The sequence below is a fragment of the Dama dama genome, chromosome 33 (assembly GCF_033118175.1).
Source record: "Dama dama isolate Ldn47 chromosome 33, ASM3311817v1, whole genome shotgun sequence".
In the NCBI taxonomy this organism is placed as follows: domain Eukaryota; kingdom Metazoa; phylum Chordata; class Mammalia; order Artiodactyla; family Cervidae; genus Dama; species Dama dama.
The window spans coordinates 8,679,619-8,696,029 of NC_083713.1; the positions used below are offsets into that span (position 1 = coordinate 8,679,619).

Here is a 16,411-nt window from a genome sequence, read left to right on the forward strand (position 1 = left end):
CCTCACTCTTCCGAGTCTCAGAAAGGGATGACGCCCTAGGGCTTCTGGTGACAGAGTGTGCCGCTCTAAAGCACATGTGCGGGCTTTCTTGTGTGTGGAGCCTCGGTTTCTGAGTGCACTGCTGTTTACCCCGTGAATCACGTGTACAACACTCTGCCTTGAAACTGCACTTGCATTATCCCTTTTTTCTGTTACCAGCCATTTCCTGTGAGCTGCGTGGTTAGCATAGAGTTAAATTAACTGTGGGTCATTTTAGATGCAACTGAAGTGGTAACTGGTCCATTTTGTGGTATTTTGACACACTGCTTTTATAACTTGTATCATTGCCTAAGTAGTTGATATTTAAAATTCTTGGACGATTGCTCTGTGGTTTCATGCTTGATTTCTTTCCGAGTATTTGTAAAAGAACAGTTCTGAATATCTTCTCCTTGTGGAGTTTTCGGACGGTGTGTCTGCTGTCATCATTGGCTTTGATTTCCTGACTCATCCTGTTGCCTGTTTAGCCGTCATCAATCCAGACTCCAGCCTCCCATCCCCCCACCGGAGACTGTAGTTCACACATCCATCTCCCCTCCCCCATCCTCCCCCTTGCTCTGGTCATATCAGTGCTGTGTTCAGTTCGTCTGGTTTGTGCTTTGTCTTCGTGTCTCATTAAATGGTGATTTTCCCGCATAGCAGTAAGTTAGAGTTAGTGTATCACTATACAGTTAGAAGCATAATTTAGATGCATCATGCGCTGTATAGACAGCAGATGCCGCTCCCAAGCAGCCTTCAGACACCATCAGTGGCCGCTGCAGGGTACCCTGGAGGAGGAGTCTGCTGGTTCCCGTTGTGCCATCTGAAGGTGAGAGCAGCGAGAGGATGTGCTGACCGGGCTGATGGGGGTGAACCCATAGGCAGCCGGTTCACTGGAACGGAGCAGGGATGATGGCAGGGGGTCCTGCAGCCCGCGAAGGGGGTGGTCAGGCCCTGGGGAGGGGTCGTGAGGAAGACAGGGGGCGTGGGCTGAGACCACGCAGCCAGGGAGCCGGCAGCCAGCACCTCGAGGCTGCCCCTCGGATGCTTTGAGGTCATGTGTGGGAGAGAAGGCAGGACCTGGGTTGAGAGTCGGACAGGGGGGAGACTTGCAGAGAGAAGGGTGTGAGGTGTGAGATCGGGAGGGCGGCACGGGCCCCAGCAGGCACTCTCCCGTGCGTCTCTCATGGCAGAGCCGCCCTTGCGGTGCGAGGGGCTGTCCCCCAGAACAGCCCGAGTGCCTGTGCCCCGAGAGGACAGCCGCGGGGGGCTGGCCCTCCAGTCCCCTAGCTGCCCAGCTCGCTCCTGTCTGTGCGTGTTCAGACCAGCCTGGAGCACGGAGGGCTGGGAACCTGTGAGGACGGCACTCCTCGGGGAGCTAGTACAAGTGATGACCGCTGACGTGGACCCAGCGGCTGCGGAGCTGAAGGATTTTTTCCTTCTTATTTTCCTTCAGCCTGCCCGATGGAGGCATGGATGTATGTTTTTAATTTTGGGTTTTTGTCTCTGACTCGGTCAGCCCACCCTTGTGAATAACCTCATAGGATTGCCTTCCGTCCACGCTGAGACCTGACTGTCACCAGGCCACCTAGGAACTCGATTCTCCTGCTGCCCGTTTCTTCAGTACTGCTCGCTTAAGAGATGGCCGTGTCTCATAAGCATGGCCGTTTATACAAAGTTGGGGCTTCCATACAAATTGTGCTCGGTTCCTGACAGACGAGAGCTGTCCTGAATGTCGCTGACGAGCCGTTGTCTTCTCGTGCCCAGGTGCAGAGCCAGAGGGAGCAGGACTGGGAGTCCGCGCAGCAGGCCCGCGTGGTGGCCACCGTGGCCCAGGCCTTCGAGAGTGACGAGGATGTGTCTGACGGCGAGGGCGACGGGGTCACCCTCCTCAGCTCGGCCGGTCAGCTGCCGCCCAGTGGGCAGGCCGATGGCGACACTCTTCCTGTGATGCTTCAGGAGCCGCTGGACGCCATCAGTGAAGAGATCCGGTGGGTGCGCTTTAACTCAGCTCCCCAGAACCTGGGCTTCTCTGAGGAGCTCTCTTCTCCTACAAGAATTCTGAGTGTTCCACAGTGAGAGAATTGACTTCAGGCCTGCTTCAAGGATTTTCAGTTCTGAGATCGCCCTTGATGAGAGAGCTCAGTGAGGCAGGGCGTTCTGTCCACAGCTGGTGTCAGCACTCTGTGGGGCGGTGTTCTGGCGTTTCCCCTTCAGCTCTGAGCCCCAAGGTGGGTGAGGTGCCGAGGCGGTGTCCTCTGCGGCCCGTGTGCCCCCCAGCCCTGTGGGTTCACCCTCCCGTGTCCATCGGAGACTCCCGTGTTCCGGTGCAAAGCCACCTGGAACAGAAAAGCAGGGGTTTGGGGGTTGGCAAATTCCCACTCAGATCTGCATTGTCCTTTTTAACTGAATACAGTGTGAAGATTGGCTTGTTGTAAGACAGTGGTCCAAAGACATGTGTTTGAGTTTTTCTCATCTCATCAGTATATTTAAGATGTTTTCTTTAGACACCGTCTTGGCAGTTGTAACAGTTTACAGATCGGGATAGAACGCAAAGGCCCGCCTCGTGGTGAGCAGCGGGCCTTCGGTCTGGGTGCAGCCGGGTGTCCGGGGGCCCCGAGGCCTGCCTGGGCCACACGCGCACAGCTACGCCCCTGTCCCGGGTCCACGTCCAGAGCGGCCGCAGGCCGGTGACCGTGCGCAGGACCAGGCAGAGCTGCTGCTCAGATAGTTCTCGTCACGTCAGCCCAGGCCGAGGTGCCCGTCCGTGCCTGTGTGCCGAGCACGCGGGGCTCGGGGGGAAGGCAGGGGTGAACGGCACAGCCAGCCATCGCAGGTGGTGGCGCCTGCACTTTTGATGCCGAGACAGACTGCTTCCTTGGCCTTGTGTCAGCTCAGACCAGCTCAGAAAGACGGGCTTTCCCCTTCCCCGCCGGAAATATGGAACGGTTCCATATGAATATGTTTATTTTTACAGCAAGTTGTCAGGTAAAGTCAATTTTCCTTAGGCAGTAAGTTGACTTGTTTATCAATGGTAAATTCTGTCCATCAGCTTGCTCTCACAAGTGAAAAACTTTCAGAACTTATAGGTAGAATCAAGCTGAAGAGGTTATGACCTGCCAGAATCCTGTATTTTATTTTGGAAATCATTTTATAGGCATCATCGAGTATTTAAACTGCTATATAAAATCATCCACTACACATTAGGGGAGAAGAGCAGGAAGCGTGAATTCTAGGTGAATGCGTCACATTGACATGAAGCCAGAAACTCGCACAAAGCGGGTGGAGAACTTCATCAAGTGATGCGTTGTTACACATACAACCATTAAAAAAGAAAAATCCCCTCAGCACTTCATCTGGTGTGGGGACTTTTGTTTAGAAACTCCGGCTTGTTCGTGAATCGCTGTGTTGGTTATAGAGAGTTCCCGATTCCCAGTGGAAAAGACTTGAGACCCTGACGTGCCTCTCTGCCTTGAGAGCAGGGAAGATGAAGGTGGTCAACTTCAGGTGTCTCCTCACAGGGAGAGAGTCGCCACCCAGGCCCCGTCAGAATGTTAGCGTAAATAAGTCAAATCAAACGTGAATGACCAGGGGCCAGTTTGTAAGACTCAGTGCTAAGTTATTCCAAGTTTGAGAATATTCAAAAGAGGGAAAGTCGAACCTTTTAGCCGAGATGTGAAATGAGCAGATGTTCCCGGAATTTGCTCATCGTGACACAGAATGCCAGCCCAAATTTGTTGTCCAGACACGGTCCTGTGCTGACGAGGGCAGCTGACGAGTTTTGCTCTCTTTTAGGTGGATCCAGGAGGAGAAGGAGAGCTCGGAGCAGCGGGCCGAGGAGACTGACAGCAGGGCGGGCGGGTCGCGCTTAGGCAGCCTTCGGCGTTTTAAGTCCCTGAGCTCCCTCAACCTGTGTCCTGCCTCCTCACTTGCCGGCTCCTGCCCGCCCAGCAGGGAGCGCTCCCCACCCCGAGGGAGGCAGCACAGCCCGGAGCTCCAGGGAGATCGGCTGGACGTCCTGACTCCGGTATGTGTCTGCCTCCTCCCTGCCGCATGCCTCCCCGAGCACACCGTTTTTCTTTCTTTGTTTTTTCTCGTTCTCCCCAGAAGAAAATCAGGTACAATTGCTATGCTCAGAGGTCTAAGACTTTTAAAACTGCCTGGTCTTTAATCATTCCCTAATGGCACAGGGACCAATCCGTCTTCATATTTGGACCACCGGCTTAGCACGCCATCATGAACTCAGCCAGAGACTGCCTCTGGAGCGGTGGGCCTGGCCCTTGCTGGGCACGGCAGCGGCAGGTCAGTTTCTGTGGTCAGGGAGCAGACAGCCTCGTGAAAGTAACCATAGGCTGCCCTCATGGCGAGTGAAAGCCGCGCAGCACATGTTCCATTGGGGACGAATGGCTGCAGGGTGCAGAGCATGCGGTGGCAAGAAAACCTACTCTGAACTGGTCCGCTTGCTGACGGGCCTGGCTGCTCCCTCAGGCCAGCTGTGCGCATGAAACCAGTTAAAGGCCCGGTGCCCCAGAGCCCCAGGGAAGAAGTCGGGCTGCCTCACTCTTCCGCGTCTCAACACGGGATGACGCCCTCGGTCTTCTGGTGACAGAGTGTGCGGCTCTAAAGCACATGGGCCGGCTTTCTTTCGTGTATAGCCTCGGTTTCTGAGTGCACTGCTGTTTACCCCGTGAATCACGTGTACAACACTCTGCCTTGAAACTGCACTTGTATTATCCCTTTTTTCTGTTACCACCCATTTCCTGTGAGCTGCGTTGTTAGCATAGAATTAAATTAACTGTGGGTCATTTTAGATGCATGTGAAGTGGTAACTGGTCCATTTTGTGGTCTGTTGACACACTGCTTTTATAATTGTATCATTGTCTAAGTAGTTGATATTTAAAATTCTTGGACGATTTCTCTGTGGTTTCATGCTTGATTTCTTTCCGAGTATTTGTAAAAGAACAGTTCTGAATATTTTCTCCTTGTGCAGTTTTCTGATGGCATGTCTGCTTTCATCATTGGTTTTGATTTCCTGACTCATCCTGTTGCCTGTTTAGCCATCATCAATCCAGACTCCAGCCTCCCATCCCCCCCACCGGAGGCTGTAGTTCACACATCCATCTCCCCTCCCCCATCCTCCCCCTTGCTCTGGTCATATCAATGCTGTGTCCCGTTAGTCTGGTTTGTGCTTTGTCTTCGTGTCCCATTAAATGGTGTTTTTCCTGCATAGCAGTAAGTTAAAGTTAGTGTATCGCTATAGAGTTAGAAGCATTGTGTAGGTGGATCATGCACTACATAACCTGTGTAATCATAAATGAGATTATGCTTCCATGAAGAAATGCTCCTCCAACCGTAGAATTAATGGTCTTTTGACCCAATATCCTTTCGGTGTTGATGCTTGGAGTTTAGACGGTAAATCTGCTCAGTTTTTGCATGGTTAATGTCTCTCCTAGACTCTTGTACAAAGTATCTTTTATGGTTCCTAAGATGTGAAGACTCCACTTGCTATTATGCTAGCTTTCCTTACAGATTTTCATGGGATGCCTGCTTTAATGGATTTATTCTGAGAAGTTTTATATCAAGTTCTAGGTAAGGATTTTACATTAATGTCCAATAGGTGGTTAGATTTGTTCAGGTTTAGAATAGGTATTATGGTAACTTCCTAATCAGTGAAATTACTACTTTAAATTATAACGTGTTTTCTATTAAGGGAAACTAACTTATAGCAAATTTTGGCTGAGAACAGACAACTCTTAAGGCCCTTTGCTGACCAGAATGCTCTGCTTTAATAAATCATGATATTGTAATAGAATGGTATCTCCTGAGTAATAACTTATAGTGTTTCTCTAGTAAACCTTGAATAGCTCATTTCGCTTCTGTGGTTAAAAATATGCTCTGTTTCCAGCTCCATGTTCTCTAAGTCTTCATCTCACTTCTATGTTTGCCGTCATGTTTGCTTTACTGTATTTGCCTGTGACGCTTCTTGCATTTTTAGCATCAGAGTTGCAATCAATCTGGTTTCTGTTCATTTCTTTGCATGCATCTTTCAGCCTAGTGAGTTAAGGAAGCATCGTCGAAAGGTTAACTATTTAATAATATAGCATGCGTTTGTTTCTCTGTGAAGTATTAAAGAGTCCTTATCGTGTTACATGAATGAACATTATGTGGTTATGTACTGGTGAATAATTGACATTTTAATGGAAGTTTTGAAACTCATCCACCAGTTGAAATATGCTGATGGTTCTCTTGGTAATAGGTCATTCGGGGACTCTTGTAACAGTTTGCCTTTCTCCCACTTGTTTACCTTCTAATCAACTCATGCTTATTTATAATAGACATAGGATTATTTTTAAAATTTTCTTCAGTTATTTTTTGGCCGTGCTGCACAGCTTATGGGATCTTAGTTCCCCAACCAGGGACCAGGCCGGTGTCCCGGCAGTGAGAGTGCCAAGTCGTAACGTCTGGACCACGGTCGAATTTCCGCTCAGCGTGTTATTCAAAGAAACGGCTGAATCCGAGCCGAAGGTGGTAGCTTTGGGGGAATCCAGTCTAATGACGGGGGTAGCAGTGTGCAGGAGCCTCTGTGTGCCAGGCAGCGTGGCGAGTGCTTTCCGAGCCTGTCATGTCATCTGGCAGACACCCAGGTGAGGGCCAGGCTGCTGTCATCCCCAGTCAGCAGACGTGGACACTGAGGCTGAGAGAGGCCGGGCCCCGTGCCCAGGCTTGCACACCCAGCAGTGTGGTGCGGACTGGTCTGATGAGAGCCTGGACACTTAACCCTGCTGCCATCCAGCCCCCTTTCCTCCAGAGGCCCTCGTGTCCCTCACAGCATCCCTGAAGGAGGGAGCATCAGGAGGGAGCTCGCTGCCTCTCCCCTCGGGTCCCTTGGATGAGCCCCTGTTGTTGAGTCCAGTGCGCCGAGGGCTGGCCGTCCTTGTCCCTCTCCCGCTCCCAGCCCGCTGACCGACCACTCCTGGGACCTTCCCGCAGGACTCGGGCAGCCGCGCTCCAGTTCACGCAGCTCAGTGCCCGGGAGCCCTTCTGCTGGGCCCCGCGGAGCAGCACTGTGCCCTGGGGCTGGTGACCTGGGTGTGCCGCTCACCGGCACTGTGGCCTGCTGTGTCCTCCTGTTACGTGAGGACACCGTCCTGCCCATCCTAGTCACGTGGGCACCAGGGGGGCGGGCTTCCCTCCTGGGGGCAGGCGGCCAGGCTGGGGACCCAGAGGCCTTCCTCAGGAGGAGGCCCGGGGAAGGGGCTGGCCGCGGTCTCTGAGTTTGAGGCAGGTGTTTGTCTCCCCTGAGTCCACGGTCAACCCAGGCGTGTCACTTCCCACTCTTTCTGTTGTTTTCTGATTTTTATAAAGGCTTATTGTAACTTGAATTTGAGACTGATCCCTGTTCAGTTCCGTGGGGATAATTTCTAGCCTCTGTAGCCTTCTGTTGCCTGAGGGTTCTGGTTGGAGATCAGGGGAGGGTGCATAGTTTACCCAGCTGCTGTTGAACGGGCTCAGCTGTATTTTGCACTGAGTCACTTTGTTGTCACCAAGCTCCTGTGGGGCTGCAGTGGATCAGTATTCTTTAGAGAATCCCACTACAAAGGCACAGGTTAGTTGGTTAAAACAAGACACTCATTGTTTACAAAAATACTTGCCGTGCCTGTTTCCTGAAACTTCCCCTGGCTTAACCACACACCCAAATGTACTAGTGAGACCTGGCTGGACCCTGAAGGGGTTAATCTGTTCCCCACACTGTTACCCCCACTGTCTTTCCTGTCCTCACACCCAGGACCAGCGGAAAAGCTGGGACTCCAGGACAAACATCTTTTTTTTGTTTTTTAAATTGGTTTATGTTTTAATTGAAGGATAATTGCTTTACAGAATTGTGTTCTTTTCTGTCAAACCTCAGCGTGACTCAGCCGTGGTTATAGATATACCCCTTCCCTTTTGATCCTCCCTCCCATCTCCCTCCCCATCCCACCCCTCTAATCTCATACAAGGTCATCTCTGAGTGAAGACCTAGGGGTGCTCTATGTAAACCACAGTGAGCAAAGTACACTCGAACTGCGAGTGAGCACTTCAGTGTTAGCCCCCAGTCTGTCCGTTACTGAGGAATACGAGCCAGACACGTGGTGTTCGCATGCCGGGTGAGGTACCTTTTCTGTCTTTCCCCTGTTGTCCTGGGCTCCAGTAGGCTGCATCCTCACTACCAATGATCTTGGGTGGTGGCACAAGCTGTGTGCTTTGCTCCTTCAAACAGAAGGGTCTGGACGCCTTTGCTGAGAGGCTTCTTCCTCTTGCTGGTGGTGCTTCTGAGCAGCATCTGGCGATGAGCAGAGTGCTTTCATCAGGGCGGTTCATGCCATGCAGGGTTCACGGTGCTGGCGTCGCTCTGCTGTCCTGCCCGGCGGGGCCATCTGGTCGCTGGATTCCAGGGAGGGCGGAGCCCGGCTTCAGGGAGGCTCCCGTCCAGGGTGTCTGCACTCAGTCGGGTGCTCTCGCTGCCCCACGCCCCGCTTCTCTTGAACAAGACAGTCCTGTACGATGGCACTAAGCTGGAACAAGGGTGGTTTTTTGTTTGCTTGTTTTTGGTTTTTTGTTTGCACTTGGAGGAAAGCATAGCAAATAGATTTACAAATAAGTTTCCGGATATAATGTAAAGCCTGTGAGGTTGCCTTTTCTGACACAGTCTATCGTTAGCCAGTTTCACACTGCCATTTTACACCTGTCTCACTCAGCTGCCAGCTTTAATGGAAGAGGAAGAAGACGATGAGACCAGCATCAAAGGTGGAACCTCGAGCCCTGCCTCGCCACGGTCCCTTCGGCTGGACCGGCTGCACACGGGGGCGCTGCGCACGGCCGGCCCCGAGGACGTCAGGGACGCCCGCAAGTAAGGGGCCTGCGCGCCTCGTCGTCAGTTTCAGGAGCCCTGCGCCTCTTCTCTTGAAAGAGTTAGAAGGATGTCTTTAAAGGAATCCCACTGGGTTCGGTGTCTGTGTTTAGTGGTGAACTTCAGGTGCTGGGTGCGAAGAGCTCAGTGGCCTTGCTGATTTTAGAAAACGTCCATCTCTACGATTGATCCCGCTGTGGGAGCTTTCTTCCTGCTCTTGCTAGAGGTCTGCCCCGCCCGGGGCGCGTTCCTGAGGGTGACGGCCCCATGCCTCTCGGGTTCCCTCTTGAGGGTCCCTCCCTTTTCCTCAAGGGTCTCCTCTCAGGAGACTCCATCCCCTGCAGTGACTGACACTGTCCTCATTCAGACCGCTGCCTGCTAAGCTCCCGTCCTCAGCCAGGCAGCACTCGATGGAGGGCACGTGTGGTCTCCTGACCAGCAGCTGTGCTGCCACGGCCGGGGACGGTCACCCTGCGGAGGTGGGGGGAGCTGCCCAGAGTGGGGGAGCTTGCCTTCTCTGGGAGCCTCGTCACCTGCCAAGCAGAGACCCTGAGGGAGGGTCGGAGTGCCCTCTGCACCAGCTGGCCTGGAGTCAAGCCCTCCCCGGGGGGAGCTCCTGTCAGAGACTCTCAGCTTCCCGGGGCAGATGTCTGTGGCCGGGAGCCTGCACTGCTTGTGTGGAGTGTGGTTGGTGAAGGAGCCTCCACTGTGTGCTCGAGGTTGAGGTGCGGGTGTTGCTGGGTGGCCGGTTCTAACAATAGATCTTGAGGAGGGTTGTGTGTTTACATGAGGGCGCCGGTTAAAGGTCCTTCTCTCTCCCCGAAGCTCGACCGGCTCTCAGGACGGCCCCGGGGGCAACCCCAGCAGCAGCACCATCAGCCAGGACTCGCTGCACAAAGCCGCGAAGAAGAAGGGCATCAGGTCCTACATCGGCCGCTTGTTTGGCAAGAAGTAAAAGGGCCGGCCTGGACTCCCGGCAGGGAGGCCTTAGGACCAGGTGGGTGCTTCCCCGTTGAGAGGGAGGAGGGCCTGCAGGCATGTCCCTTCTGTGTCTCCCCCGCTGCCCCACGAGGCTCCTGTCACTCACGCTCGGGGTCCTCCTGGGAGCAGGAGCGGAGGAGGCATCCGTCTTCTCGGTGGGTCCAAGATGATCTGATGAGTTAATGAGTGGATGGGTGGATGAATTATGTGTAGAGGGGTGGATGGATGGATTAGTGAGTGGATGGATGGATGGATGGATTAGTGAGTGGATGCATGGATGAACAGATATCTGGCTTGATGGGTGGACGGAATTCATGAGTGGGTGGAATATGGACTAGTGAGTGTGTATGGATGGTTGAAGAGATGGCTGGCTCGATGGGTGGATGAACGAAGCATGGAATGAATAAAGCAGATGTTTATACTCCAACGCTAGAAACCTATTCTATGAAGTTGATTGAGTAGGAGCTGGGCAATGATTCTTTCCTCCAGAACACTGAGAAGTGTTTGGAAACGGCGTAAGTGCTCATCAGTGAGGGGTGAGGTCCAATCTCTGGACATCGCACAAGGAACGGCCCTCCTCCTCCTTCCTGCCACCTTCCTCATCCCCAGGAGCTTCTCAGGGGCTCTGCCCATGGCCCACGCCCCACCACACAGTCACGCAGGTCCTCCTGGGGTCTCCTCACCACACAGTGTTACCATTAGGCCCCCATCTCTCTCGGCTTCATCTCCTTGAGGACAGGGTATGTTCCTGCCTCTTCAGCCAGATATTTGTAGACTGTCTCGTTTGTGCTGGGTGTGGGATATACACCCAGGGGTAAGTGAAACAAGATGTGGTCTGGACCACAGTTAAGACACAAGAGAGAAAAAGGAGCAGATTATTCAATGCTATCCCTAGTCTTAGTAAAGACAACGCTGAGATGGAAGGTGCATTGATTATATGCCAGATGCTGGGCGTCCCCCTTCCCAAGCAGGGGCTGCCACCTCCCAATTTACAGAGGAGGACACAGTGATGGTCACGCGGTCAGGGAGTGGTGAGGGCACGTGCACACCCAGGCAGTGGGACCGTGCACTTTGCCGAGCCCCAGCCCCCGCTCTGGTGGATGCAACGGGAATGAGATGGTTCTATGGCGTCCCTGACTCAATGGCCTTGAGTTTGAGCAAACTCCAGGAGATAGTGAAGGACAGCAAAGCCCGGAGTGCTGCAGTCCACGGAGTGCCAAAGAGTCGGACACAACTGAGCGACTGAACTAAAGCCTGAGTGTGTGCTAAACTGCTTCGGTCGTGTCTGACTCTTTGCGACCCCAGGGAGTGTAGCCCACTAGCTCCTCTGTCCATGGGATTCTCCAGGCAAGAATGCTGGAGTGGGCTGCCATGCCCTCCTCCAGGGCATCTTCTTGACCCAGGGATCCAACCCACATCTCGTTATCTCTCACATTGGCAGGCAGGACCTTTACAGCTCGCGCCACCTGGAAAGGCCCCGTGAACGCTGATGCAGAAAAGAAGGGCTGCTCCTAAGTTAAACTGGAAGAGCAGCAAGCTCAGGTTGTAACGAGGAAACCACACGATGAGCGACAACAGTGCGGACAGAAACAAGCAGGGACGCCTTCACCCACATAAAGAAAACAAGTGTGCCGTTCGGAAGAGGAGCCCGTCAGCCCTTGGAGGGACAGTTGGAACCAGAATGAAAACCGAGGCCGTGGTCAGTAGTGCCCACGCACACGGCCTGAGTGGCGTGGTGTCACTCACCGGGCTTCCTGCGTCCCCAGAGCTGCTGCCGGCGGTAACATCTCTGAGTGCCAGGCCGGCAGCGTCCCCGAGTGAGCTGAGGCATCGCTGCTGTCCTTGCAGTGCTGCTGCGGGGCCCTCTGTGGGCGGCCACCCTCGTCCCCTGCCCCGCCGCCCGCTGGGGCCTGGCTGTCCCCCTGGGATCCTTTCAGCCCCTGAGCATGGGTGTTCCCAGGCCTCTGCCTAGCCGGACTGGGACGCAACTCAGGACTTGGGCTTGAGATATCAAGGCGACCGTGAATCTGGAAGGACACTGCCCTGGGGCCCGTGAGAGAGCAGGAGAGCAGAGCCCCCACGGGGAGAAGCAGAGCTGGGGAGCGTGCCCACAGCACCGCTGCCTCCTGCACAAGTGCCCCCTCGCCACTCCTTGACCTGAAACAGACCCCAGCTGCTGCTGCTCCGCAGTTGATTCCTACAGATGCACCTCCTGCAAGAGCTGTTGTCCTGCTGCTCGGGGGCTGCCTGAGTGTGCTCAGGAGGATCGGACAAGTGGGGCTGCCATGCCTGATTCTGGGGGAGGGCCTGACGCTGGACTAGGGCCGGATGTTGAGGGGGTACGTCTGATGCTGGGGAGAACGTCTTGTGCTAGACTAGGGTCAGAAGCTCGGGGACAGCCTGCTGCTGGCCGAGTGTCTGATGCTGGACTAGGGCCTCATGCTGAGGCGGGGGGGACTTCTGATGCTGGACTAGGGTCTGAGGCTGGGGGAATGTCTGATGCTAGACTAGGGTCTGAGGCTGGGGGAATGTCTGATGCTAGACTAGGGTCTGATGCTGGGGGAGGGCCTGTTTCTGGGCGACTGTCTGATGTTGCACTATGGTCTGATGCTGGGCTAGGGCCTAAGGCTGGGGTAGGGGGAACTTCTGATGCTGGACTAGGGTCTGAGGCTGGGGGAATGTCTGATGCTAGACTAGGGTCTGAGGCTGGGGGAATGTCTGATGCTAGACTAGGGTCTGATGCTGGGGGAGGGCCTGTTTCTGGGCGACTGTCTGATGTTGCACTATGGTCTGATGCTGGACTAGGGCCTGATGCTGGGGGAGGAGGGCCTAATGCTGGGGCGCGGAGGGGGAAAATCTGATGCTGGACTAGGGCCTGATGCTGGTCTAGGGCCTGATGCTGGGGGAGGGTCTGATGCTGGACCAGGGCCGGATATTGAGGGGGTACGTCTGATGCTGGGGAGAACGTCTTGTTCTAGACTAGGGTCAGAAGCTCGGGGAGAGCCTGTTGCTGGCTGAGTGTCTGATGCTGGACTAGGGCTTCATGCTGAGGGGGGACTTCTGATGCTGGACTAGGGTCTGAGGCTGGGGGAATGTCTGATGCTAGACTAGGGTCTGATGCTGGGGGAGGGCCTGTTGCTGGGCAACTGTCTGATGTTGCACTATGGTCTGATGCTGGACTAGGGCCTGATGCTGGGGGAGGAAGGCCTGACGCTGGAGCGGGGAGGGGGAAAATCTGATGCTGGACTAGGGCCTGATGCTGGGGGAGGGTCTGATGCTGGACTAGGGCCAGATGTTGAGGGGATACGTCTGATGCTGAGGAGAACATCTTGTGCTAGACTAGGGTCAGAAGCTCGGGGACAGCCTGCTGCTGGCCGAGTGTCTGATGCTGGACTAGGGCTTCATGCTGAGGGGGGACTTCTGATGCTAGACTAGGGTCTGATGCTGCGGAAGGGCCTGTTGCTGGGCGAGTGTCTGATGTTGCACTAGGGTCTGATGGTGGACTAGGGCCTCATGCTGGGAAGGAATGTCTGATGCTGTGGGGCGGTCTGATGATGGTGGGCAGCCTGCTCCCAGATGTACGCAGAGTTGTGATTATAAATCTCTATGAGAAATAAAAAAAAAATCTCTATGAGAAATCTTTTTTTCATACTTTCCTGACCGCCTTTGTATGTTCTTTCTTTGTGAAGCATAATTGCTGTGCAATATTGGTTTGATTTCTGCCGTAAATCAACATGAATTAGCCCTAGGTGTGCGTATGTCCCGTCCCTCTTGAATCTCCCTCCCACCTCCCCTTGCTACCTTCTTCTTTCTATGGGTATATGAATAATAAAGAGTGTTGACTAAATTGACATAGAAAGCTCCCACACACAAGCGTGCACACGCACACTCCCTAGTGCATTCCCCTGGCCAGCCCGCCCGGGCACCCTCGGTGAGCCTTGACACCTGCACTCTCTTCCCGCCCTCGGCCCGCTGCCCTCTCCTCTGCAGCAGAGGGGCCCTGGCCCCGAAGATGCTGAAGTGATGGAGCCTCTTGTCTCCGGATCCAAGGGCATGAACACCCCGTCGGTCATCCTTTGGGGACACCTATACTTCCGCCTTCTACCCTTTCCATTCTCTCCATCCGTTTCTCTTACCAGAATGTCCATGTGATGACACGGGCTCCCATTACCAGCTCTGGCCTGTTCTCAGGGAGAGTCCAGCTTTCCCTCGGCACTCTTAAATTGCAGTGGGAAATTTGGCTTCAGTACTTTATTGAAAGAAAGCAATAAATAATACTGTGATAAAAATTGTTCCAAAGTAAACTGTATGTACTTTCTCACATATTCAGGAAGTTCACAAAATATTAACAGAAAAACAGAATGGTAACAATGAACTGTACAGGTAAACTGAAGGCACTACCCACATGTAAAGAGACATGCCGTCTCTGTCTACCAGGATATCAGCGGCATCATAAATAACACACCGTGATCTGAACGCATCTCTTGCTGGCTTTTTTAATGTGCCACTGAACAAGTAAAAGTTACATTTGCTACTTATACAATCCAGAATGGCTATGTCATCAAAATCTAAAAATGTATGCCTAGATCCATTCTTTAAACAAGTTTACAAACAGATGTAAAAAGAAAAATGAGGCCTTTGTCAGAGCTGCATCATGCTGTCTGTCTGTCGGGGATGTGGCTCCTTCACCATCCAGCACATCGGCTCCGCAGCGGGCGCAGGGCATCGCGATTGGTCCCGGAAGAGTCTCAGTGGAGAGGAGGGATCCGGGTCCACAGAGGCCAGGTTGTGGGAGAGATTGTCATAGGCTTCTTCTAGTCATACTTTCAGCCCAGATTTCAGTAGAAGCTCACACTCAACACCCGTACTTTTACATCACTTCACGCTGCAGACAAAAAGCATTTCTTGCTGGAAAAAGTACAGTTTAGGTCAGTCGTTAAAATGTGACCATTGGTTGAAATTAAGTTTGCTCATTTCAGAGTGATTGTTGGAGAGCTTGGTTACATTCTGGAAGGATAATGCACACCGTGTCATGATGGTTTTACAATCGCAGGAAAACCCCTTCTCTCATGGTTTATCATTTAAAAATCAAACAAGAATAATGACAATAAATGCATCATTTACAAAAGCCCTATGTTTGTTCATAGGCTTTATACAGACAAGCAGTACAGTACATTCATTTGAAAGACTAAAATCAGGTATCAGAAGATGAATTGATCTGAAAGGATATTTATAGCTTGAATATACAAGAATAAGTATCTATCTAAATGAAGTCATAAGTTTACATAAAGATAAGAAACATTAAATTCTAAAATATTTTCTCTCTGGTATGCATGAATTTTTCACTAATGAAAAACCCTGTAATGAAATCTCTTCAGGTCCATATAACAAGTAGTAACAGATTAAAGATTGCACTGCCGCGGTGGGAGGGACACCCGTGCCCAGGGACGCTAGGGAGCCTCGGGCCGTGGTCTGACCACTCCTGCGGCAGCGGGGCGCCAAGGTCACGTTCTCTGCCGCTGAGGGCTCTCCAGGGCCGACCTCCGGAGACCCGCCGACCCTCCACTCCCAGGGCGTGGCCTCCGTGCCCCCTCGGGACCAGGCCGGCCTGTGCTCACCCCGAAGCTCAGCAGGAGTGAGTCCTGACTGTGGCGGAGTCCAGCCTCTGCGTTCCCGCCACGCTGCCGGGTCCCAGGAGCGCGGGAGGAAGCGTGTAAACCGAGAGTGCGGTCAGTCGTGGAACATCACACGGGCTGGAGCACACACACACTCACTCCCGCAGCAGCGCCCACTCCTACTCAGGGTCTGGGGAAACTTCTAGAGGGTGGATGATCCAGAGAGAGCGAGCCTGGGGGCTGCCACATGGGGGTCCCTGCCACCCGGGGTGGGGGTGGGGGCGGTCACACTAGAGCAGCAACGGCACATTCGATGACAGAAGCGCCGACATGGGGACAGCCACTGCACGTGACCAGCTGCCAGCCTCTCCTTAGACCTCCAGATTCACAGGGCTCCAGATTCACAGATTTGACACAGTCTGTTGTTACCCAATTTTACATTTGCCTCAATCCCTCAGCTGCCAGCTTTACGGGAAGAGGTACGAGATGACAAGACCACTATCAAATGTGAAGCCTCGACCCCCACCTCGCTGCGGTCCCTTCGGCTGGACCGGCTGCAGACAGGATGCTGTACACGGCCAGCCACACGGACGTCAGGGACGCCTGCAAGTAAGGGGCCTGCGCGCCTCATCATCAGTTTCAGGAGCCCTGCGCCTCTTGTCTTCAAAGTGATGGAAGGATAATTTTAAAGGAATCCTACTGGATTCGGTGTCTGTGTTTAGGGGTGTGTGTGTGTGTGTGTGTGTGTTCTGGTAGGCAGGTTTCTCTGGAGCTGGTGTTAAGGTGGACGTCTAACTCTGTGTGTGTGTGCGTGTGCATGCGTGCACAAGTGGGTAGTTCTTTGTTGCTACGCATGGCAAATCTAGGGTGTTCTGGTGGCTTCATAGAGAACAATTCAAAATACAAAGATTTT

At 53.3% G+C, this 16,411-nt stretch overlaps 1 protein-coding gene across 1 annotated transcript in view; it reads left to right on the forward strand.

Moving 5' to 3' along the window:
- LOC133050744 (uncharacterized) overlaps positions 1-16,411 on the forward strand; it is a 57,710-nt gene that overhangs the window by 25,819 nt on the left and 15,480 nt on the right. The window contains 8 exon segments of the mRNA XM_061134999.1: positions 725-844; positions 1,783-2,006; positions 3,811-4,042; positions 6,066-6,095; positions 8,751-8,902; positions 9,728-9,878; positions 13,874-13,951; positions 15,375-15,612. Of these exon segments, the coding sequence (XP_060990982.1) occupies positions 725-844; positions 1,783-2,006; positions 3,811-4,042; positions 6,066-6,095; positions 8,751-8,902; positions 9,728-9,878; positions 13,874-13,951; positions 15,375-15,612 (1,225 nt within the window).